At 39.0% G+C, this 27,119-nt stretch overlaps 1 protein-coding gene across 4 annotated transcripts in view; it reads left to right on the forward strand.

Moving 5' to 3' along the window:
• Positions 1–27,119, forward strand: part of SOBP (sine oculis binding protein homolog) — a 138,757-nt gene that overhangs the window by 24,449 nt on the left and 87,189 nt on the right. For all 4 annotated transcript variants that reach the window (XM_033143539.1, XM_033143537.1, XM_033143538.1 and 1 more), the window contains one exon: positions 9,385–9,536. In XM_033143539.1, the coding sequence (XP_032999430.1) occupies positions 9,385–9,536 (152 nt within the window). The remainder of the gene's footprint in view (positions 1–9,384; positions 9,537–27,119) is intronic.

Genomic DNA, 27,119 nt, shown 5'->3' on the forward strand with positions numbered 1-27,119 from the left:
CAACCCTGAGGTTATATGTGAGATTATAATGTCCTGCAAATTCCATGAGATTTTTTTTTAATCAAATGAATTATGCATTCATACAGTAAATTTTTAAGTGATTGATTGGTATGAGTTCTATTCACTTCAGTTGGGTGTTTCAGCGGTAGAGTGCGTTAAGGAATGTCTGAAAGTATTTAAGTAATATAAAGGAAGATTATCAGGATTAATATTAAGTGTGTAACTAAACAACCATAGTAGTGATATTAATATCATGTGCCTGTCATGTTGATGAACTCATCTAGGGAAAACAGTGTTTCAGTTCAGATTGAAATCCTGCCTATTGCCTCTGAAAGGCTTGATATGATCAAATATATATGCCCTAGAGAGACTATGCTGAAATGTTTTATATTTTCATGACATTCTTATCTGGAGCAATTCTTTCCCATGTGGCATTTCTCGAGGTTTATATGAGGTATGATTAATTTGTATTGGGTGCTGTTTTTCATAAACTGCAAAAGTAACTGTTATGGCTATAGTAGGGTGTTTAATTGCTATGTTATTATTTATATGTTATTTGTATACACTGCAATAATTGCTGAATTTATATAACAGCAGGCTCAAATGTGTATCTGTTTAAGTAGATGGGAGTTTTGTTGCACTCTGTTGACTTAACTGAAGGGAGAAATAGACCTAATATAGACTCAACATGTAGCAAAGAACATTGTTAATGCTTTGTGAAAGAACTTAAAAGGTAAAGGACCCCTGACAGTTAAGTCCAGTCGCGAACGACTCTGGGGTTGTGGCGCTCATCACGCTTTATTGGCTGAGGGAGCCGACATTTGTCCGCAGACAGTTTTTCCGGGTCATGTGGCCAGCATGACTAAGCCGCTTCTGGTGAAAACAGAGCAGCGCACAGAAACGCCGTTTACCTTCTCACCGGAGCGGTACCTATTTATCTACTTGCACTTTGATGTGCTTTCAAATTGCTAGGTTGGCAGGAGCTGGGACCGAGCAATGGGAGCTCACCCCATCGTGGGGATTCAAACCGCCGACCTTCCAATCGGCAAGCCCTAGGCTTAGTGGTTTAGACCACAGCGCCACCTGCGTCCCTTCGAAAGAACTTAGGAATCATATAATGTACCAATCTTGTCAGCTATATAGGTGAAATTTTTTACTAGTAAAAAGGGGGAAATATAAAAAGCAGAAAGATAGGAATGAGGGGGGTTGGAATTAATGAGCAGTACTTGAAAGGAGTGTCTTTCTCTGTATATTCTTACATAGGAGTTGAGATTTGTGTAGGAGAGCCATGGCAGTACCAAAGGGCTTTGGAACTAACTGCCCCTTGAAATTTAACTAGCACCCACACTGTTTGTCTTTAGATGCCAGTTCAAGACATGCATTTTATGCAGCCACTGAATTTGAAAGAACAGTGAGACAAAAGCTGAAGGCTGTCTCACATACAGTTTGTTTTGCTGAGCTTTGAAGATTTTATTATATTGACATTGCTTTTTATTTAACTTGTTGCAACCTACCCTGAGACCTTTTGTTTATATAAATAGTCAAACAAACAAACAAACAAATGCAAACAACTAGATTTGAATCTAGGAGATCTGGGTCAAAAGTACAGATACAATGGCAGAAGATGTGGTTCTTCCTCTGTCATACAGAAATGGTTCTGACTTTTAAGGGTGCATAGGCAGGAGGTACTAAAATCCCCCCCTCCTGGACGGGCAGTTTACCTCCCTGCAATAGTTCCTGGTGCCATTTTTTCTTCAGTCTTGTCTCCAACACCTGAAGTGAGCCCAGGGAGAGAAATACATTTGGTGATGGGGAGTTAAGCAGGGATAAGAGGAACTGTTCAGCATCCCTTTCCCCTTTCTCCTTGCCATATGCTGCTGAGGCTGAGAAAACATTGTCAGTGAGGTGGCCTGTAGTGGTGGCAGCAGACTGGCATAGCAGCTGAGGAGATGCTCTGGCCTGTTGTGACTGTTCCTCCGTGGCTTGCCTGGGCTGCCCACTGCTGCTTCCTCCCTCATCATGCTGTATTTTGCAGAGATGTCTGTTGGTGGCTAGCCAAACTACCACATGAAAACAGCCTTAAGGCAAATATATAATAGGAAATGCTAGACACCTCAGAAATAAGCAATTTTACAAAACCTGTCAATATGTTTCTTGTAATATTTACTACCTTGAAAATACACAAGCTAAAAACAATATCTGATTTTAAAAGATGGAGAAAAAACCCCAAATTCTTCATTCCTGTAAGCCCCTAACAGTTTTCTTGAATTTGAAAGTTTCTTGTCTCTAAACAACATAGGCCTAAAGCTTTCATATTGCTGATAATCTTCTTGGAAAATAAAGTCAGGATGGGGGTGGGGAGAGGATATGAGAACAATTTAGTTACACTAGATTTCCACTGGCTTTATTCATTCACTACAGACTGAAAGAGGGAGGGGGAAGAGCAATGAAACGTTCTTCTTAATTAAGACTTAAAATGACACTGCAAACTTTTGATGATTAATTGAAGCATGCTTTTGCCTGATGCATATTTAGTTATTATAATGTGATAATTTTACCTTGTTATTCAAACTGTTCCCACTGGGAGCATGATTTAACACTGTGAACGCTCCATGTTTATTGCATTGTTCATTATGAAACATACACAGGCTGGAAAACCATAAGGAGACACGTATAAGTGCTGTTTGTACAACAGTTAAGGGAAGTACTGCTTCCACCTCTAATGACATAACCCTGGAGTAGAAAACACAAGCTGGAATTCCTTGAATATCTATTAGCTATATGAATGTCAGAGACAGTCATTCTGGTCCTCAGACAGCAAGAAAAATAAATGTGTTGATAATATCACCTCCTCTAATTACAACAGTTAAGATGTTTATTGAAATAAACAAGCGCAGATATTGTTTTGTTTCTGTTTTCCAAACTGTGTTTGAATTAGAACACATGGTGGTCTAAATATGTTTTTTTATAGCATTGAGGAAAGAGAGGTAGCTACAGTAGTTAGCAGGATTTTACTTTAATAGCAAGTAACTCATATTGGGGGTATTAATATAAAGATTTTGGGGTGACTGACACATGATCTGAAAAAGTCACACTCTTTCCAGTTTGTTGCTCCATATTCCAGGTACACAACAAAGATACTAGCAGTAAATAATGTTTTTATTCACTAGATCTATAAAAGCATGCAGATTGATATTTTAGGGGATGGGCAGAGCAATTTTTACCATGATGCTGGAGGGGGTTAGGATACAACAGAGATTCTGGAGGCTCCTGCTGAACTTGTTGATGATGTAGTTGCTGTGAATAGGCTATTGCTGCTGCTAGTGTAATGCCCTAAAATGGGGTGGAATCAGGTCAGGGTGGAGACAGCTTAAGTATCCACTGCATCCTAAGTCAGCCAAGCAGCTGGAGACAGGTCTGATCTGAGCCTCTCTGCAGTGCCAGCCTGAGGCTGGAGCAGCAAAACTTCAGGAAAAAACCTGCCTCTCTCCTACCCTGACCTGATGGAATGATTGGAAGAGCATGGCATTGAATCCCACCCAGAGCATTTGGTTACGTTTAAGGTAATGTTTCATGGAAAGCTTGACTTCTTTGCAGCAATGGCAAAACAACTTCAGGTTTTTTGCTTAAGTTCTGGTGTAGATTCCAGACTTGTTCTTATAAATGTTAGTACCAATTAATATTTGTTATTGTATATTGTTGTTTAGGAAGGGGGAGGAAACCACCAAGTGGGGGTCTGCAACAAAATATTGCAGTATGGAGTGTTCGTGTTCAGCCCGTTATTGGTGCCGTATCCCATGATACTCTGTTTCATCCCTATGCCTTTTATTCCCTCCTACCGCTCAGCAGACACTCAGCATTCTGTTGGTTTGATCTGGCGTTTAAAAAATCCCCATAGGTTATTTTTCTGTATTTCTTCATACCTAAGGGTTCCGCTGAACCAGCTGATACTACTCTCTTGTGTGTGGATTGTGCTATTTTAGTTATGGCCCTGTTCACACAGCACACTGCCCCATTAATTATAAATCATTATTAAGTTAACCATAGCTAAAATTGATTGTTCAAATGCAGACACACAGCTTAACTATGGTTTACTAACTATAGTTAATGGGAGCTCATTGATCAAGATTTGTAGTTGGTTTACAGTATATTAACCATAGCTTAGCATGATGCCCAAACTTCTTAGCTATGGTTAAGAGACAGGAGGCACTTAAAAAGTAATTGAGCTGCCAATATAAAGTGGCTGTAAAGCAAAGCCATGCATGTTCTGGTCTTAGTCGCTCTTGCTAGTGCCTTTTACTCTGCCTAGCCACAGCTGTTCTTCCTGCCCTGCCCCACCTATAGGGAACAATTTATACAAGTGCTTCACTGTGTTGCAAGCCAAGGGAACCTTGTAGCTTGCTCTCAGCTAATGACCACTGTAGCATTCGTTTTGCTTTTCAGCAAGGCATAATAGAGAATATGAAAATGGCACAAGGAATAGCACAGCTTTTAAATGGGAGTGGGGAAGTTTTCATCTTTTTTGTATGCTGTTAAACTCAGAACAACAGAAGGATGTGGCAAGCGGGTTGATTCTGTTTGTTACTGGGAGGAGGGAGGGCGACAAGGGACTGCCACAAGAGAAGGCATGACTCATACAGCTGACCAGTACCAAATGGGCTGGTGCTGCTGCTGATACAGTGAGGCACTGCTATGGAAAGGGTGCTGAAAGGGTGTTTGAGATAGCTGACTGGAGTTGTGGAGAGGGTGGTGCTGATATTACCTCAGATAAATTCAGCTATGATATAATGAGTCATGGTTACTAACATCTGCAAGATACCTTCCAATCATATAGGACACTGTTGTATATATCAATGATGGATTCACCTTCTGGGAGTCAATTTACTATAGATATATAGAATTCTATATCTAAAATGTTGTAGATTGTGGAAACACAGTCAATAAAATGAATGAACTTTGATCCTGTTGCCTGTACTTTGTCTGAGTGACTGACATCACTTGAACCCATCCCTGTTATCCTGTTATCTGACAAAGGGTATCTGTCACCCTGCTTTTCTCGGTACAAAAGAAATGCATGTGTTTTAGCTAGAAGCCAGATCTTGAAAAATGCTTGTGTTTTGTGTATGCTTCTCATATCCGATGGATTCCATAAGGTGAAACAGGTCAAAATATGAATGTAAATTATAGTTGAGGATCTTAACTTCTGCATTCCATTCTCCTTGTCTGAAATGTGGGAATGTTGAGGAGTGTGGATGATGATATATTATTTTATATATCTCATCCCAGCTTGAATTAACAAGCTCCAAACTTAGCAGAGTTTCATTCCCTTTTAAAACACACACAGCAGATGCGCTTGCACAGGCTTGCTAAAGCCTCTATAAGAAATATATATTCCTGGTATATTCCCCTTGTTCCCTCTTAAAAGTAAAGACACAACACTGTACTGTTTATAAGATATAAAAGAGTTTACTTACAATCATCCATGAGTTACAGTACAGGCTCAGAGAGGCAGACAGGCTTAGATAAATGTATTTACATGTAGTGAAGCTGATTCCATAGGGGAACAGGCTTCACCTGTGCTTCTCTCAGCTGCAAGCCAAGAGGGCATCCTGCTTCTTCAAGAGACGAGGCAAAATGGAGACTGTTCCCTGGGATCTTGTTCCCAGGTAAGACCACACCTACTTCTGGTCAGAGAGGAAGTTAACTCAGTCCAGGTAGTAGGAAGTTATGCCTGGAGGACTCTAGCAATGTCCACTCTAGCAATGTTGTGTTTGGCTGCTCTGTGTTTACATCCCACAAGAAATAGTGGATATTCCACAAGGACCACTTACAGTTTTTTTTATATTTAGTACCTGAACAATATGAATGCAATCCTCAGACATACTACTATTTCCTCTAGCCATGACAAACCTTCTATACCAGGGGGCAAATGACTCGTAGGATGTACAGCAGCCTTCCAAACTGGTGGAAAAGTCGCAGAAGCTTCTTGTTAGGAGCTGCTATTCTGTTCCAGGACAAGAGCTGTAGTGTAGTTCTTTACAACCCACCAAATCTTATACAGCCATCAAAGTCTGTACTATATCAGAGTCCATGTTGCTTCTGACTTTCTGGGTGGGACTATCTGGGCTGGAACTGGTTGGGGAAAGTGCAGCACAGCCATTAATAGATATACTACACAGTAAGTACTTAGTGTTTTGATATTTTTTCATTAAATTAATTTTGTCATTGTTATTCCCTCCATCCCAATTCCAGTGTTGATCTTAATGATCCATAGGAATAGCTTGCTTTCCAATACATGTTGTATTCCTTTATTTACACTGGTTTTTTAAAATCAAAACTAGACACATGTATTGTTTCCTGTATTTGTGGACGAAGGGAATACACTAGATCAAGATTCAGTGGAGTTTCCACTGGTGGAAAGGGGAAGTAATTTTTGCCAAATTTGCCCTTGCTTCTGTAACCCCCAGCACCATTTCCTACATGGTTCCAGAGGGTCCCCCAGATTCTGCCCCCCCGGAGGTATAGAAGGCTGCAAGGGAACAAGAAATTGGCATAAATTGTCTCCTTTCCGCTTCCCCCTGCAGATGCATTCAATAAGTGGAGTTCCATTCCTCTCAGGTATGGATCCAACCCCATGTCTTTAAATCATAATGTGAGAGGCAAACCCCATGCTATCACATTGTAGTTTTCAGATCTGAGGCCAGCTAGGCAGGACTTGGGGTGAAGGTTCAAGGGAGAGGGTCCCACAGAACATCATTGGGATCAAGTCTGTATTGAGTGAAAGCTACGATCAGTTACAGGTAGGTCCTTTGCATAGGCTCAGATCCACAAAGAGTTCAGACAGGCCAATGGGACCAGGTCTAAAAGGACAGGTAAGAAGTAGGCAGGCAGAAAGGAGCACAATGGCAGTAGTCATCCAGGGCCAGCATCAGGCTCAGGCAGAGATCCCATGCAATGCATAGTTTTGCTGGTTTGGTTGGAAGGTTGGGATCAGTAAATGCAGGGGAAACTCAGGTAGTGCTTTCATTTCAAGGAAACAGGGTGTCTTTCCATTGGGCAGTTAGTGCTACAGCATCATCTAGGGACTACCTTCTGGAGAGCACAGATTAAAGTAGCATTGTTTTAATCCTTGTCAACCAGTGTAGACTGAAGCCAGGTCTGAAGCATAAGATCTAGATTTGTTGAAATAGCACAATGGATCCCTAGAATTAGGCCTCTCTGGATGTGCCCTTGAATGACAAGTTCAGTGTGTATGTCATATATGCAAAGTAACTCCACAGTACAGATATATATATATATATATATATATATATATATATATATATACTCAGAAGTAAGTCCCACTGAGTAAAATGGAATTCATGTAAGTGAATACAGGATTGCAGTCTTGATTTTACTGTACATTGGGGTGGACGTTGAACCACTTTCAGAAAAGAAGTTCAGCAGGTCAGTATCAAAGAAAGCAGCGTTAGGAACCCAAGCTTGTGTTTTCAAACTCAGTTTGCCACAGTGATTACAACCTTGGTACTCTGTTTGATTGCTATAAAGATGCCCCAAAGACTAATTACTAAACCAGTTTGTAGTCCATGCACTATGAACAATTCAAGGTTCAGAGAATCTGTCATAAAACCATCCCATTCCCACTGTAAAGGATTTGTTGTGTAGCAACACTGTCATAATTCTGCAGAATTATTGGCTAACTAATTTGTACTAAAGGCATTTGGCTCCTTTCCCCAGCTACCATAACTCAAAACTATGTGCCACATTTGATTAATGTCAACAGAATAAATATTGCCAGTTTAATAACATTTCCCCCACTTCCAATTTGTGTTGTGATTTATATTTGTCAATAAAAGTTGCACGATGTTGACAATGAGCTTTTAGATTTAATCAGGCTCTTCATCTTTAAAGCCATGAGAGTTTGTGTTTTATGCACAGAGATTATGTGTTTTATTATCCTTTCGAATCCACTAGGTCAGAAACTTTGCAGGAAACTGTGACAGAAAACTGGCTGTGTGGAAAGATTTGAATGATTCTGAAGCTAGGATGCTTAGGATAAGGGAACAGAGAAGTGTGATCATAAAGAATGCATGCGCGTGAAAATGCAGTCCATGCAGATTGGAACTCCATGAGAACCATGCTGCATGATTATTAAATTTGTAGGAAGCAGAGCACGGTGAAGTATAATTCAGTTAAATAATGCATGCATATACATACATACATTTTAATGTGAATTCAGCATATGGCACCAGTATACAGTCATACCTCCGTGACCTGGAAATCCTCCCAGGAATGTGCACGGGTGCGCATTCACACATGCACAGAAGCGCAAAAATGCGCAAACTTCCGGGTTTTTTGTCCCCCCCTCGGGGCGTTCGTGTTAAGCACACCCGTGTTACGTAGCGCGATCCGGAACGGATCGCGTGCATAGCACGGGGTACCACTGTATAGCAATTATATTAAGGCAACAATACTATGCAGATATTTGAGGATCAATCTAATTGAACTCAATAGGACTTAATTACAAATAAGCAATCATAAGAACAGGCTCACACAAGTATTGGTCATGCTTGAGTAATTTCTATTTATTTCTACATACACAGAACCAAACAGGCTCAAATGCCATGTTTTAGAGTACATGTGGATAACCTGTGGCCTGTGGGATACATACAGCTCTTGGAGGTATTCCATACTGCCTGCTCTAAGTCACTTCCTTCCACCACTGGACTTCACATGTAATTTGTGGGTTCCTAAGCCTATTAAGTAGCTGTTTGGTTGGCTGTAGATAATGCAGTTGTGATGAGAATAGCAGTGGGAAGGGGAAAATTAATTTTGTGTGTGTGTGTGTGGGGGGGGGCTCATCTGCCCAATGCCCAGGCTCATGTCCATACCCAGTTCTGTTTGCACCTACTGGCATGCCTGTGGCCATTGGGGACAAAACATTGCCAACTCCTGTTGTCTTGTTCTTCCATGTGTTAACCTACTCAAATTAGTAAGATGAATAGAGCTCCTGAGTTTCATGAGCAGATGATGTTGATTCAGCTCTCTAGAGTTATAAATAATGGGAACGTTACAATATTCTTTGGTGTTAGTTACTGAGTTTAATGAATGAAAGTTCAACGTTTTCTTTAAAATGCTAAAACCGCTGAAAATGGCAGCACATTGGATAATCTATAAAATTGATAATTGTTTCTAGACAGTTGAAGAATGAGGCAGCCTGTCACCAGCTGCTTTAGCAAACAGGCAGGCAAACAGAAACGTGCAAATATTTGATTGCTTACAGAGAAGTAGATACAAGAAAGATGACTGAAATAGATGTTTGAGGTGTAGCGTATGGATGTTTGACAGGATGCTCATTTTACTCTTCTTGTCTTTTCGTTGCAGAAGACGATGTGTCAAATGTACAAATAATGTGTGCCTGGTGCCAGAAAGTGGGAATCAAGCGTTATTCTCTGAGTATGGGAAGTGAAGTGAAATGTTTCTGCAGCGAGAAGTGCTTTGCTGCTTGTCGAAGAGCATACTTCAAGAGGAACAAGGTAAGAGTATAAGGAGTGCAATATACAGAGAACCTAGTTCTACGCAATATCTCAGGTGACATTTTAATTTTAGAAATCCTTGTGTTTTCCCACCCCCCTTACCTATGCACCTCTTCTGCTGAACTATCAAGACTTTTGTTAATATATACCCTATTTAATCAGTTTTTATCAGCTGGTTGTACTTGCATTCTGTCAAGTCAGGTGTCTGTAAAGACAGGCAAGGATACTGTGCCATAAAAATAAGAGCCAAAAGTATTCTAATTGCAGTTACGATTTTGTAAGGATTATTTCTGAAAGGAATCTTAAAACCTATGCAGGAAAGCAGCAGGAATACAAATCTCATTTAGCATTTTGCTCCCTACCTAGATAACATTAGCGAAGTGTTTATCACTTGCTACAGCTGACAGCAGGATTAGAACTGTGATTAAAAACTTGATCCAAAGTCCTTTGTAGGTGACTTGAATTCTTTCCATTGACTCCAGTGGATCCTCTATTGCTCTCTCTTTCTCTCTTTCTAATTAATTTGTGTTAAGCATTGCAGACATATCTGTTTTTTATTTTAGTGGTGTTGGCAGTACCTAAAACAACATAAATAGTCTAAGTGATAATTTCAAAGAAATTTGGTTGAAAATTGTTTTAGTTTACACACAGCTGGAAGCTAAGAAAATATATTTGAAATAATATACATGTGCAGCTCCTTTAGATGACATTTTCAGTTTTAGTTAATGATGCTATGCTCTTTTTGGCAGAGCACATAATGAATATTTGAGGCACCACTAATTTTATTTTTTAACAATTAGGGTTGTAACAAGATTTCACGATGCAGAATTTTTATACAAAATATGATCAGGATTTTTGTATATATCTGAATGCTTAACCATATTTATAGGGCAAGGTTGCTCAGAACTTTACAGAGAGTTGTTGGCTGTTGATGGATGTGGGAAAAGCAAATGTGATATCCAACGAAGACAAGTCACACTCAGAGTAAACCTAATGTATTTAAGTAGTTTAAGTCCATTAATTTCACTGGTTCTTCTCTAAGTATGACTATCTTTGGCTATCACCATAAATTCACAAAAGTAGGAACATACCCTGCTACAGGTTTGCAGTTGAGCTGGATCAGAAAAGGATGTGAAAAGAGAATGAAGATAAGAGAAGAAGGGGGAGGAGAGAATTAGATAGTAAAGCCTTGAGTAAGCAAATAAACCTTCTGGAGCTCCTTAAAATGTACTGACTGATGGGGAAATACCATTGTCCCATAGGTGAAGCATTTCCAGGAAGCTGGAAATGTCTGGTCATTGCTGCATGCAGGTATTGAGCCACAGGAGCGCATGAACATGCTCCTGGAACCAAAAGATCCACCTTTGTGGATTCCTCCACACTGTATCTTTTGGCAAGCAATGTAATCCGAATACATAGGAGGTTAAATTTGCTATGATAACAATTTCCCCCCCACTTATTCCTCCCCCATTATAAGTTTATAAATATAAAATATTGAGGTTCGTTTTTGTGTTTGAATCTTCTGGAGTGAAGGTATAGAAATAAGCAAATTTATATAGGGAATATCAGAAGTGGGCTGCTATGCAATGGCTGTTGTCATTTGGTTTGTTTTCAGTTTCTTATGAAGGGTTTAGTATTTCCAGTGGTCCTTTTCATTTGTGAAGGGTGGGGGGACGGGACATTTTCATGAAGTTAACATATTGGCACAGAACATTTTAAAGCCTAACTGACTATGTGGTACTTAGTCATCAGGGACTGGGATTATGCCACAGTGCCTATCAGACGCCTGATATGAACAGTTTTAAGGGAGTAATAGTACTTTATGCCAGATGATGAAATGCAGTCGGGACTGGGGTTCAGGCTTTAGTGGGCTCTTGGCATGGTACCCCACTGGACAGCTCCACCTGGAACCCCCACCTTCTGCTCTTGTGTGTTACCACCATGCTCTACCACCATTGCCAATCACTTACACCAGCCAAGATTGCACATGTTTCCTACTCCGGTGTGTTGCTTTCGCTCTGCTCCAGTGAGATGCAACCATTGGTCATTTTAGATTACCCAAAATGCAATAGCCAACCTGATGTTGCTGTTGGGTTGACCATTGGATTTTGGGTAATCTAACATGCTGATTTGTCTGCTGCAGAACAGAGTTAAGCACTCAAAATTGCTGCAAGGCTCCCCCAATAATAAATCGGGGAATGGGGCAGAATTTGAGTTGAGTGGCCCCAATAAAGAGAGCAATATGGACCACTATGTTTTAATCCACAGGAAGGTTGATATTGGAGAAGGCGTTCTCCCATAGGCATTTTGAGGGTGCAAACTTTCAATGAGGGATAGGAACCTGTGGCTCTCCATTTGTTTGACTACAACTCCCATAATTCCTGAACATTGGTCATTCTGGGGTAGAAAGGGAGCCTTATCTCTCTCCTGATCACTTGCTGATCAGCTGTTCAGTGGCTTCCTTTCAACACCCCCTTCTCTCTTTGTAAAAAAAAAAGAAGAAGCATGATCTGCTTTTGGCCCCTGGGCAATTTGGCTCCAGGGACCATGCATTCGCTCCATAAGACGCACAGACACCTCCCCTTACTTTTCAGGAGGAAAAAAGTGTGTCTTTTGGAGCGAAAAATATGGTATTGGTGTCAGGATTTTAACTAATACCTCTTCAGGTTTTTAATCAAATAAGAATGCCATTTCTCCATTAGTTGCCTTTCTTTGGTATTTTCAATCTATACATGTGATCATTTCAGGAAGGTGTGATAAAGCTTTACTAGCCCCTTATAGTTTTTATAGCTGTGCTAAAGCAGCACATTGAAAAAGAATATAGTATAAGATCAAAATTGCAAGGCTGCAAAAGTTTCATATTTAACCAGTGACCTTTGAACTGTTATTGCCAGACTTGTTGTGTACCTGTCTTCCCCATTACTCTAATGTTTATTTATGTATTTGAGGTTATGCCACTCTACACCTTCTCATTTTCAAACAAAGAAGTAATATGGTCACGTTTCACCTGCCTTATGCATGTTTTAAACAGCACATCTCTGCAACAATATAGTGTTATGTTACAATAAATATGTACAGCTGCTGCATTTCTGCTAACTGATAGGTCTTTGTGGTCATTTCATTTATGGCTTGGATTTCCTAATGGATTGTACTAGGCAGACTTCCCTTTCCTACCCTGACTAAGAACTGCAGCAATAAGCACTTAGCCTAGTCTGGGGGAAAAATAGTAAAGAAGGGATACTCATTAGCGCTTCAAAAATAAAAAGGCAGAAATGATGTATCTATTATTACCAGGTGTTACGTGACCCATTAGGATGTAATCTACATTTACATTTTAAAAACTCACTGCAGGGTATGTGCCATATATAAAGAACATTTTCTTACGAATATTAATTTGAGTCGGATTATTTATGGCAGCCACCTGGAAATTGTTCTAAAGCATGTCATCCAATATCACAAGCGCACATGCTGCAAACTAATAGAGCCACATGCACATGAAAGAAACAAAGAATAGAACACAGCCCAATCCAAGTAAAGGGTTTTGAAGCCCTATTCATTTCCATGGGAGAGCTGGTTATATGCCCTCTCTCACAGAAATCAATGGGACTTCACATCTACCACATTCAAGCAGTTCTAATCTTTATACACAAATGACAGATACCAGGTAACCACAAAAGTGGCTTACATAAGGATATAAGTATTTAGTTTATTTACACTATCCATGCTTAATTATCCTATTTTAAATAATCCATAATATAAATGAGCCTTTGGGCTCAAACCAGGAAGTCTTCCGTTAACTATAGTTTCTCATTTTATTTGAAATGAAAGGCCTTTGAAAAACTAGGGCTGTATTGAGTTGCTAGTCCTACTCAGAGTAGATCCATTGAAATCCATTGAAATTAATGAACTGGTTCAGCACTGCTGCTCTTCCACTTCTTCAAGCAGAACAAATCCCTGCAGGGAGCAATATCTAGTGGCTCTCAGCTAGTCTTTCTCAGAGTTGTTTGTGGCAGGAGGAGTATTCACAATTGAGTTCTGCTGCCTGAAGTTGTTCTGTGTATGTTCAGGAAGAAGCATCCAACACTTCATTCTTGCCCAAGGGAAAAGCTGGCCAGGATAAAAGGCCAGCTGAGGAAGGGTTAAATTGCCATTTTGGCTCTGTTTGAATGAGCACTGGCCAGTGTAGGCTGTATATTTGTATTACACTCACTCTTGAAGAAAACCGATGTGAACTTCAGGTGTGTAAAAAGTGTCTTAGAAGAGCATTGCTCAGAGCTCACAAAATCTTGTAGCATGATCAGTTTCAGGCACCTGTAAAATGACAAGTGACATTTCCATTGCATGACATGCTGGTCAAGTCTCACAATTTCACTTGGATGCTTTTATTAACAACTTCCATTCTTATTTTGGGATTGTGTGGGGATTCAGTTTAATTTTCAAAATTTGTAGCCTTCATAAACATGGAGAAAACTTGAACTGAAAAGGCTTAAAATTTGGAAGCAAAGCTAATTGTGTGAAAGTAACGTTTAAGTAAATCACAGTCTGGAATATTTTTGTTAAGTGGGACCCATACAGTTTACTATGCCTGTGTTTACCCTTGTACAAACAAATTTAGTATGTGCAAACAAAATGGCATCTTGAAAATGAATATATGATGATGCATCAAATTATATGCATGGTATAATCGGCTTTGCTTTCAGTTGCATAACAAGCAAGTTCTGAACTAGATAATGATATAATGATGCATAGCAATCTGTTTTGAGGAATCCTTTTGTAATTGGAGTTCATTGCCATATGATTAATAAGGAGATATATACCGTATTTTTCCGTGTATAAGACGAGGGTTTTTTTTTAAATATTATAAATAAGTGTTAAAAATTGGGAGTCGTCTTATACATGGGGGTGTGTTCTCCATGGAAAAATACGGTATATCTCAGGCTGGGAATAAATATAGGATATTATTCACCAGAATAATTTTGAAATTGCTGGTTTAAATGTATAGCCCAGGAAGGTATAAGATGCATTTATCCCTGCTAAGCCAATGATAGTGACAAAATATCAATCACATTTCTTAAAAAAGAAAAAGAAAGAAAACTAGAAACCTGAACATTTTCCTTCAGGGAAGTTTGAAAAATTGTAAATGTTGCTCACTCACCTAACTGTGAAAAAAACCCCCAAGGGTTGGTTTTGTTTTTCTTGTGGATTTATTCTTTAAAATAAGATTTTCAAAAATAGCTGATATAACACAACTATGATTTATAATGGAGCAAGAAAGGCAGAGGGACACTGAAGTTTGGCATCACTGAAATTTGAGTCCCCAAGATCTGCTCTCTCTATTTACTGGGCCAGTGAAGTCTCATGTACAGTGGTACCTCGCTAGACGAATGCCTCGCTAGATGAAAAACTCGCTAGACGAAAGGCATTTGCTAGCGAAAGGCTGACTCGCAAGACGAAGTTTCCTATGGGCTTGCCTCGCAAGACGAAAAATTTCCGCGATTTTTTCCCCTTTTTTCGTCAAACCGCTATTCCCCCGTTGGTGCTTCGCAAGACGAAAAATTCGCTATATGACAGCACTCGCAGAACGAATTAATTTCGTCTTGCGAGGCATCACTGTATTTCTGCAGTACTTACAGAAAAGCAGAGGGCTCTAAAAAAGGCTGTTTATCTACTAGACTGGTTCACATTTAATTCCAAATCATGGTTTGGCCCTTTTTGTGTTGTGGTTTCAGGAAATAGCCTGGAGAAGCTAAATGTAAAAAAAAAAATATAACGGAGAAAAGATTTCTGTTTTACATATTCTGAGCAAAGATTCAAATAAAAGCTATTTAGATATATCTGTTTTCCCCAAATTTACTCCCTAGATCTTAAATAAGGCTCCTTTAACTTTGTTACAAAGTCTAAAGTCACTTTAGATCATGTCCATGAAATATTCTTCAAAATATCCAAGGTAACTTTGTCCAGGCAGGGATCCAGGATTCAACTACTGTGCAGCATTTCTTTTCCTCAAGCTCCTTCTGGCTTGCTGTGTCCCAGTGAATCTCTGTGTGTGTCTTCTCTAACAAATTATTTCCTTGCTATTTAACTCCTGTCTCTTAAATAAAGCCTCATATTTTTCTATGCTTCCAGTTGATTATCTCTTAGAGCAGTGATAGCCAAACTTTGCCCGCCAGCTGTTTTGGGACTACAACCCCCACCATCCCTAGCTAACAGGACCAGTGGTCAGGGATGATGGGAATTGTAGTCCTGAAACAGTTGGAGGGCAACGTTTGGCCATCACTGTCTTAGAAGCTTCTAGGCTGAGATTTTTAATTGCTTAGTATATGACCTTTCAGGTAAGTACATTAGAATGACAAAAGCAAAGGCATCTACAGCTGAGCTGTCTTCCACTCTATTCCTGGCTGAGATGGTGTCTCTTAAACTATACTAGACTGCAAGCTTCAGAGCACAAATAGCGCAAACCAGAAATTTACCAGCAGCAAATAGAAATCTTTTCTCAATTTCTCGTGGTGGTGAAATAACTTTTGACCACAAATGCCACTTTGTTAAAAAGTGGAACTGATAATCAAGGTTCAGTGAGGACTATTTTAAATTTGAGGCATGTCCCTAGGTAATACAATTGGCTGAAATACCATGATTGTAAACATATATGATTGTTGTTTGCAAAACTTAAGGGCCCATGGCAGGATAATATGTTTGGATTTATCCACACAATTCACATTAGGCTTAATTTAAAACTGGGATTCCTTTTTCGTCAGTAGCCTTGTTTAAATCAGTAGTCAATCAGCCAGTGGCATATGTATGTTGTGTGTTCAACCTCAGAACATCTGTGAACACTAGCAGCTGTGTCAATTTGCACACAGACACTCAAGGGGATTCTGGTGTCTGCCTCCATGACAAGAATATAGTCTTTATGCTTCCCACTTCCTACACATGGTGGGAAGTTTCAGGGGGCATGTTTTACAGCATGAGTTTGCTTGCATGGCTGGAAAACTAGAGACCTGTGATATCCCTCCTGTGTAATTTTTTTTGAATATATTTATAAATATAGGTTGTGCAAGGTATAGATCAGGCACAAACTCTGTGAAAAGAAATCTGGATGGATGCTCATTTAAAGAGTTCATCTGGAAGTGACCTCAGTTTCTTGAAAACTGAATTACAAAACTGCCATTACACAGAAGACTCTTGAGCCACACTTGCAGAGCAAATGGGCTGTTTCCTGTCTATGCTAATTTGGCAGCAACAATGAAAGCACATCAACTATTTTTTAACTAACTTATCAAAATTTCCTCACTAGCAATTATTTCAACACCAAATGCAGCATTTTGAGGACTGACTGATGCCACCAACATACCCTTAATGGAGGTAACTGGCAGAATGGAGTGCTCATCAGTGTATGCATGCTTAGTGGAGAGTTTATTGCCCATCTGCTGCCATTTAATACCCTAAATTTGAATCAAATTCCCATTGTCCAGATGATTAGCAGGTATCCAATGCAATTAAGAGGCATGTTCCCTTTTAATTATAACCATTAAGTTGTGTTACATCAGTCATGTTGTATTCTGGCATCATTGGCTCTATAGAGATGGATGTGACTAATTATGACTTAAAATCTGACCATCTCCTTCAAGTAATGGGGCATGTGTTAGAAACAAATTGACCAGAAGAATCCACTAAGGTCCAGTGACAGGCTGATTTTGAAATACAGATTTAAAGCTGGGTGTGATATAAAGCAGAAATGGGGCACCTGGGTAAGAGACACTAAACCCATCTACTGCCCACCATTATTTCCTATGTAGCCCTTCCCCCTAAGTCCTTTTTCTCGCAGCAAAAGTTCCAGTTCCAGAAATGAGGCTGCCTGTGAAAAAAGCTTGTGGGAGGAAGGGTTACAGAGGGAAAGATGACTGGGAGGCAACAGCAGTCCTTCCTAATGGGATCACACCCTTCCCCTTGTTTTAGAAATGATTGGGGCAGATATGTTTTCTACCACCACCATGTGTATCTTGGACCTGAAGGGACCCTAAATCAGTTTAAATAACAACCCAACCTAAGGACAATCATGGGTATTGTTTATGTTCAAGCATAGAGGTGAAGCGATCACATGTCTAAAAATGTTAATTGCTATCTTTTATATGTGGTCATATTGTAACTTCATGTGAAACTGCTGGGTCAGCTCTCGCTGAGAAGATAACATTCTATCTCATTCTGTAGAAAAATCAAGCCTGCAGAAGACAGCTGTACATCAGTTCTCAAAGTGACTGAAAAGAAATATTGTATTTCTTTGGGATGCTTTGTTATAGCATCAAAACATTTTTTCTTCTTCTCAGGGCATAATGTTCAGTTAGAAAATGGTTGGTGAGCTTCACTGTGTGCTGACAAACTTAGAAGGACATTTAGGAATATATGTGATCTCATTTTCTCCTCTGGAAGGAAATGTTTTGTATTCACTCCAGAATTTCCCTTGGTACATGCCAAGATTTTCCTACTCATGGAGAACTGGGGAGCCCCTACATACTTTTTTACTTTGGAAATGCTGGATTGCAGAAGTTATTTGAAACACACACACACACACACACTGTAGAAAAATATATAATTACTTATGTTCTGACATTTTTGTTGGCTTCCACTTCATTTCTAGGTACAATTCCAGCTATTAAATTCACAAAGGCCCTTTCTGCCCCCTGCCTGTTTGTGGGAGTTGAGATGTCAGACTGGTGGTGCTACAGCCTGATCCTATGCATGTTTACTCAGAAGTAAGTTTTGCTGAGTTCAATAGGACTTACTCCATATTAAGTGCAAACCAAGGCCTAAGTCTGATTGATTGGAGCCTTAGTGTTGCATCTTTGGAGAGCCAATAAAAGCGTTCACTATGAAGGGCCTGCACCTTTAATCTCATTTGTTGCCCTGATCAATCAATTTCAATTTGGTTCTTTTCAAGGAACAGTTCAAGATCTTTCTCTAGTGCTGGTGTGTAGTGAGTTGGCTTGGATTTTGGCTTATTGTGGTTTAATATTTTCAAGTCCATATCAATTAATCAATCATGTGTTTTATTTGGAACATGAAGCAGAAGCCTTTAGTGAGTATATATATTTTCCAAAATAATGCAGTTATTGGTGAAATGCTCATGGTGCCTTCATAGAATCAGAGTTGGAAGAGACCCATCTAGTCCACCCCCCTGCAATTCAGGACTCTCAACTAGACAATACATCCAACCTCTGCTTAAAAACCTTCCAGGAAGGAGAGTTCACCACCTCTCATTGGAGTCTGTTTCACTGTTGAAAAGCTCTTATCATCAGAAAGTTATTCCTGCTGTTTATTTGGAATCTTCTTTCTTGTAACTTGAATCCATTGATTTGGATCCTACACCCCCCCTCCCTGGAGCAGGAGAAAACATCCTCCAAGTGACAGCCCTTTAGATATTTGAAGATGGCTATCATCTCTCCTCGCAGTCTCCTCTTTACCAGGCTAAACAGACCCAATTCCTTTAACCATTCTTCATAAGGCTTGGTTTCCAGACCCTTTATCATCTTGGATCATCTGCATACATTCTATCTTGTCAATATCTTTCTTAAATTCAAATAATACAGTGATTGATATAATAGTGTTCAGATATTACCGTATTAAAAAGACAATAGTAGCCCCTGAATTAGGAACATGGTATTTAGAAGATAGGCTTGTATATGGGCCCCAGCTTTTCAGGTGAGAACCTAGTTCTCATGTGATATTGGAGGGCTTAGTTCTCATGCGATATTATCTATAGAAGGTTCTAACCACTTTGGAGTCTTCTAAGAATGTTGTCAAACATGTATAGTTTCATGTGATGGTCCTTGAGACCTAAAGTCACCCTTAAAGCTTAAGAAGGAAGGAACGCTGTTAAATGTCTTTAAAACAGCAAATTAAAGAGTTAATGAAAAGGAAGTTTTTCAAAATGAAAAGTGATTAAAAACAAAAACTGAATCACACTGGAGGCTATTTAAGAACACCATATTAGAGGCACAGATGGTCCACATACCTCAGAGCAAAGAAAAAGTAAAAAGGGGAGAGTAAATATGCCACAGTTAAGCTTAGAATTCAGAAGTTTAAAGGGACATTGTCAACTTAAATCACACCTCTTGAAGCAAATTTGTTACCTGCTACTGTGACAAATAACGCCTGTGAATGCAGACATTAAAATAAAAAATGTGTTCTATTTACTGCTTCCTTTCTTTGGTGAAGATCCAAAACACACTGGAGTCAGTAAGAGTCTTCTGTTGAGTATTGGATCATGTATTTTGCATATTTGGAAGCATTTGTATGTGTATTTTGCCTTTTTCATCATTTACCTTGTAGCCAATTTTCACAGAATGTGGAAAAATTAAAACTACAGATAGAAAAAGTATTGATAGTACAACTGCAGTAAAGTTAAAAGTGTGGGGAAGGTTGGCTGTGTCATGGATGAAATTCTGTCCCCATTCCAAATCATTTACCCGACAAAGCTCTAGGAGGCACAATAGTTCAGAAAAACTCTCATGTTTTGTCCAAGGCAATTGTCATGTAAGAGAATGGGAAATAACAAGGAGGTGGAAAATAAGCTGTGCTTTTTATACTCCGTAACATTAACTCGTGTTTCCAGTTGGACTTCAAAATAATATAATACAATTTGTGATATGTCTTGAAATGCTAGCGCCCCAAAGTGTTTGATACCTTGTTGTGAAGAGAGTTGGAGAGAGAGAAATGACTATATAAATGAACAGAGAATCTTTGTTTGAGCTTTTTTTTCCCCTACTGTACAACCATTGCATTTTCTGAAAGAAATTTGCATTGTGGAAGTCTTCCATACTCATTAAATCAATTCTGTGGTTTCGACAGTGTGAATATATTCCACCCACAGAAATTCACCCACAAAACCCTTCTGTGTTAAACTCACATTGAAACAGTTCATTCTGTGAAATATTGCTCAAAACTAGCCTGTGTTGTAACAGCAGCAATTTCTACTACTACTACGAAACACATGTGTAACTCAGGGGAGCACTGCACATGGAAGATGTTCCTTGAGTCAGAAGTGGTAGGGCATGACTAGTTGGTTCTTAGTATACCATACAAGTATCCATAGTGGTCATATCCTCTTAGCACATCATTCTAGACCATCCTGAATGCTTTCAAAACCTTGTGCCTTCCAGAAGCTGTGACAAATGATGTATTCCCTTATATTTAGTGGCAAGTGAGTTTACCTTTCCGATTTTGCCCTTCTTGCGTGGCGTATGTATCTTTATGTGTTGCAAGGCAACAGAAAGGAAAATGATTCTATACTTGTGAACGCTGCATAATGGCTTCTGTTGTTGCTTTTGTTACTAGGGTTTTGGTTTGCTTGCTTTCCCTTCCCCCCAACCCTTTTAAATTTGAAACACCAGATACTTTCGGACTAACATTGGAGGAAATTCAGCAGTATGGCTGGCTATACTGTTTTCATATCAAGTGTGAAGGACTTTGAGAATGAAATGTTCATGAAATATCCAGTTTTCCTGAGGTTATGCAATGTATTGAAACTAACTCCATTTTGTTATAGATTACTATCATAAGTTAGTGGCTCATTAGGACTCTGAACATTAGAGGCACAAATCAGAGTGTCAAAAAGACTGCATTTTTATAAACTTGTTTTTCTACCTAATATATCTTAATGTCATTGGTACAAATATATATTCAAATATGTTCATATTTAAAAGCAATGTTTGCATGTAAAAGTGTCTTAATGCCTTCATATTTTGCCTAGTACTTAAAAAAATTAGAGGACATTAAAAAAAACTTTATAAAGTGTAGTTGTCCCTCAACCTTCCAAAAAGAAATACTGAAATCTGTAAAGTAGTATTTATTCCAAAAAGTTACTTTAGTGATATTTATACTTTAGCAAAATGTTAGATCTGATGCAAGGAACATCTGTGAAGATTTCATGTTTCCTTTTCCAAGGCAGTGTGAGTATCTCTATAATTTTCCTTATCTGGTGTTTGAGAGTAATTTCAAACTCATACTGAAGAGGGGACATAAATACTATTGTCTCTTTCATCCATGGAGCAGGTTAAATAAACTTTACCTTTCTGAAAACACAGCTCACTTCTTATCCAAATTTCATAGCTCCCAGGTAATAATGCATAGGATTGTATCCTTAGTGATACTGCAGAATGATGTAACTTGGTAACTGACCATTTCCTGTCTATTTAATACTTTTTGAAGTTTGTCACATATTAAATGTTAATAGTTTAAAAGAGACAAGAGAAGGATTAGCTAGAATGGAATAATGGAACAAGCAAACACTATTTACCACAAAATTATTCAGTTCATTCAGATATAGTGTGAAATGATAGTTGAGCGTCACAATATTGAGAATAGACAAGCACCTCACTTCCAGTCTCCTTTTCCAATGTGGCTGTTGTTTGTTTCTGTTTTAGATTAACCACATATTGCTGTCGCATCCAACCTGAACAAACTAGCTAATATTACAAGCCAATTTCAGACCATAGTTTAAGAAATTGACTTTTTGCCAACAAACTATAGCTAAGATTAACAACAGTTTAGTGATGGGCTGTGATGCTAAACTGTGGCTAAACTGAAGCAGAAATGGAAGTTTCTAACCTCCTTCTTGTGGACTGAGGGGGCAAGTGCATGAGCCCCAAGGCTAACTGCAGAACCCCCCCCCCATCAGAATGGTAAATTGTAGCTGGGTGTTAGATGTTAACGAGCACTTTAATTTGTACCAAGCAGTAAATTATTACTCTGCCATGTTATGAATTTATATTTACGGTATTTTAATGGATGTCTCTTTCATCCATGGATGAAATGATCCATCTTCTGATCGTATCTTCTGATCGAAATAGCCTCAAAGTGGCTTGCAACACTGTAATAACACAAAACAAAAAGCCCCACACATGTATACGCAGTCACTGGCCCTTAGTCGTCTGTCTTGGAGGGAGGCAGACCTTTATAGGAACAGGTGCAGCTGGCACACCAAACTAAACTTGGTAAAGACATTTGGCAGGAGAGTATTCGGAAAGCAGCCTGGCCAGTCACTTAACCCAATAACAATGAAAATAACTTTGATATATTGATGGATGTTTTTGTTGTTTTTGTTTTTACTGTCAAGCAATATATAATTTTTTGAAACAACATAAATAAAATAGAATTTATCTCCCCTTCCCAATGAATTATGGAAAGAACTAATACCTTGTATCACTTGTACAGCCATAAATAAAGTGCTCCAGCTTACGTTGTACAAGTTAGAGTAACTTGAGTTTGATTCTAAGCAGCTGCACAACTGCTGGCCATTCAGTTTCAATATGTGCTCTTTGTGCATGCATCTTTTATATCTGCCGGAAATTCAGATACACATGCATCAGAAGTAGGGTATAGGACAGTCATTCAGCCTGCAACCTTTATGAAACAGATGCAAAAAACCCTTTATTGGAAGTCAAGAAGCAGTGCATAGCCACAACTGTAAACATTTTGATGTTTGATCATCGATGGCTCCGCTGGAGCACCTTCCAAGCCTAGCTGTATGGAATCCCTCTGCTCTCTAGAAGGCACTACACCCTACGTGCTGTTTCCAAGCTACATTTAACACAATTGCTATCAGCACTTAGGAAGCAGTTACCACAGAAACCCAGCAGAGACCAATTAGTCACATGATTAAATTATTTAAAATAACCCAGGGCATCTGCTGCCTTATTCAACTTGCTTATAACATAATGGAACTGTAAATGGTGGCAGAAGTCATGTGCTTTCAAATACCAATAAATAAGTATTTATTTTACATTTCTAGCCTACTCTATCTTGTAACATTAAATATCACTAACAAAAGCATTTTAAAAAGCAATAAACATGCAGACTGTGTTAAGAGGGTCAGCGTGGAAAATCTTTATATGGACATCTTCAGACCGTTGTTTGTGTATACTGAGGAAAATAGGCATACTGTTTTGTATCCTCACTTTGCCTTTTTATTTTTATTCAGTTTCATTGATTGATGTGCTATGAGTCTGTACTCGAAACCTTTCCTTATGTGTAGAATCAAATTGCCAAACTACAGGCTTAACAACAGTGAGATTTGTTATATTAGGGGTAAGAGGACTTAAGAAACATTACCAATTGTACAGCTGAGGTTTTCGGAGGCCTATAATAACAGTTTTAACAATACTTCCCTCAGTAATATTTAGTACTACTTGACCCAAGAATTCTGAACACTATGGAAAAGAGTGTAGTTCAGATTGTATTTCTCAGGTAATTGTGTTATAGCAATTGAATATGCTTGAGTGGTCCATGCTGCTTGTATTGTCATACTGCAGTAGAGCTGAATGGCAGTTTAAAAATGCAGGTCAGAAATACCAGGTTATTCTGAAAAGTCAGGAAAGTACAGTCTTGTTGCTGCTAAATTTATCAGGTCATTGTCCTTGGTTCCTTTATTGTCCTGTTAATGATATACACAAAATATCCAAGCTGTAGCAAAGGGCTTTTTGTATTATTGTACTGCTGTAGTTATTGAGGAAAGCTGTATTTTCTTTCTTTCTGTGGCCTCATTCATTGCTGTATTCATGCCGTGATGAAAATGAGGTTATCTTGAGACGCACAAGGCGAGAAGCAAGACCATAAGATAAGCAAACAATAATGAGAATAAAAACTGCAAAAGAAATTCACAAGCCAATATCTCACTATGAGTGCAAAAGTATTTGCAATTGCTTTGCAACAGAAGCAGTTCTAGAAGGGGTGAATTCCTTCTCCTTATATTATTTTGCTTTTGCCCTTAGAAAATCTTTCCAAAAAAAGAAGAAGCTTATATTTATAGGAAGCTAGAATCTGTTACACAAACAGTAGGCTGTAACTAAAAAGCAAAAAACTTTTAACAGCCATGTTCCTGTGTCATTAACAGCAGCTTGGCAGACAGAATTTAATCAGGCAAGGATTTACCTATCATAAAGTGTGTGTGGGGTGTGTGTGTGTGTGTGTCTCCTACATTTTAGGTTGCCATACTCCAATTAAAGTATGAGGAACAGGGAAAAGTAACAAAGATAGCAGAGGTAGTTAAATGTAGCTATACTGAGGCTGTTCCTATGGTTATCCTTATACCACTCCATAAGAAATACCGGTATGATCACTCTGGTGAGTTTTAACTAAGTAAAGGTAAAGGTAAAGGGACCCTGACCGTTAGCTCCAGTCGTGCACGACTCTGGGGTTGCACGCTCATCTCGCGCTCTAGGCTGAGGGAGCCGGCGTTTGTCCGCTGACAGCTTCCGGGTCATGTTGCCAGCATGACTAAGCCGCTTCTGGCGAACCAGAGCAGCGCACAGAAACACTGTTTACCTTCCCGCCGGAGCGGTACCTATTTATCTACTTGCACTTTGACGTGCTTTCAAACTGCTAGGTTGGCATGAGCAGGGACCGAGCAACGGGAGCTCACCCTGTCATGGGGATTCAAACTGCCGACCTTCTGATTGGCAAGCCCTAGGCTCTGTGGTTTAGACCACAGCGCCACCCACGTCCCATATTAAACAAACAAATATTCAGTTCTCTCCTTTATTATGCAATCTACCCCTCCTTCTCCTTCATTGCCATTGTCCTAATTACAGGCTAGAATAGAAGGACATCCAGCCTAAAATGTATTAGATCAGAATATAAATGATACTGAAAATAAGCAAAGGGCTGAAATAGAGTAGTTAAGAGAATATTTGCTTGCTTTTTCTGAGCATGGCAATAGAGAGTAATGTACCTTTCCAGTCCTGTTTCCTTGTAAAGGGGGTTGACAGAATAGCATGAATAAATTACAGGTCCCCTGGTGCATTAATGCATGCCTAACAGAGCAAGTAGCAACAATACTTAATCTACAGCGCATGCTTATGAGATGGCGGGGGGGGGGAATAGTCTGAGAGTTAAATATATATTTTTTAAAAATGTTACACAGTTGTTACAGAGATAGCACTCAAAGGGGAAGGAAAAAAGCAGAATATACCTTACATTTTATTAATTTATACTGCTAAGGTGGCAGGAATTATAAACATTTGGTACATTTGGCTACATCACATAGATGTTGGAAAAGATACAAACACCTGGCAGTGCTGGTGTGCAGATGCCCCACAATGAGGCTCAATCTGATTATGTTTTGAAGTCCTGCCCAAGCAGAGAGCTTTCACACAGTGTCCTAAAATCCAGCAGGAATGGAATTGAAGGTTCCACCAGATGTGATGCCGCTAATATGACTTTGCACTTTATATTTGATACTTCTATGATGGAAACTAATTTAAGGGAAATGAGAGCTCTAGAAAAAAATAACTGCAAAGATGGATACACTTAAGGGTGATATGCAGAATGGCTATTTAGTTGAAACAAATGAATGTGATTTCTAAGGATTTTTAATTATGTACATGAACTTTTTATTGAATTGATATATTGATCAGGTACATGCCATTAGCAAAAGCGTTAGTTTTAATAAGGACTTTCTGGGAATTTGAGTCTATTATTTTGCTGAATGAGAAATTAGAGGGCAAGTACTGGCTAAATTCTAACATTTAAAGTTATGGTTTAGTAGTTTGTCAATATCTATCCTCCCCTCACACACAAAAACCCAAGGGTGAGTCAGGAAAGTACACACTCAGAAAGGAGTGGGTAAGTGAGCAATGGACAGAGCCTGTTCTAGGTGATTACCGATAGTTATTGTATTAGTGGAAATGCATGTATAGGGCTCAGTATTAAGAATGCCTTTCTAGAATAGATGTCAGCTCGGGTAGCTAAGCCAATGCTTCCAGTCCCAGAGGTTTCCAAATCCATTGGGGCAACATTTTAATGTTTCATTTAATGCAACAAAACCTTCCAAGATTGGTTCCTTTATGAAAGCTGCTCACAACAGCCATCGTTTACACAGTGTTAGAAGCAAAGCTTTCTAAAATAAAGCTGTACAAACTATTTGGATGTAAATAAATGCAGCCAAGAGCCATGCTTTGCCAGCTGGAGCAAAGAACAGTCTGAAAGATTGTAAAGTGAGATATGTCAGTTTTATTATCTCTGATTTCTGAGCTGCATACATCATAGTAGACTCCTCTGTCAGTTCTAGTCAGATTAAAAACTGCAGTGACATGTTTCTTTCTCTGCTTCTGGACAGGAAATCAGAGATCACTTATATTCCTAATACGTGCCTGAAAAGGCATGTTTTATTTTTCCCTGGTGAAGTGTGTCTAAGAAAGAAACAGTTGTCATGAACTATCTGTAAGATGATTCTCTTCTCTAGAGAATTTATTACCCTTCATCTTTCATTACTTTGAGATATTTACAGGTTGCATATTCATTACTTTGAACATTCCGGCATAGTTCTATAAACACACAGAATTTAAGCACTCGCAGTCAGCCAGCTTGTTTTTGCCATTCATCTTCTTTGATGTTTTATTCCAATGTAGCAAAATATATGCACTCTGGAGTATTTACTTCAAGTGCAGAGAGTATATTTAAGGGAATTTTGACTGATCAGGTTACCTATTAGACCCTTTGTTTCCATTTAGCTTTTTGAAACATGACAAATCATATTTTCTATTAATATCCTTTCTTAATGAGTTTTATTGCAATAAAGGCTTCTGGGAG

This window comes from Lacerta agilis, chromosome 3 (assembly GCF_009819535.1).
Source record: "Lacerta agilis isolate rLacAgi1 chromosome 3, rLacAgi1.pri, whole genome shotgun sequence".
NCBI classification, from domain to species: Eukaryota; Metazoa; Chordata; class Lepidosauria; order Squamata; family Lacertidae; genus Lacerta; species Lacerta agilis.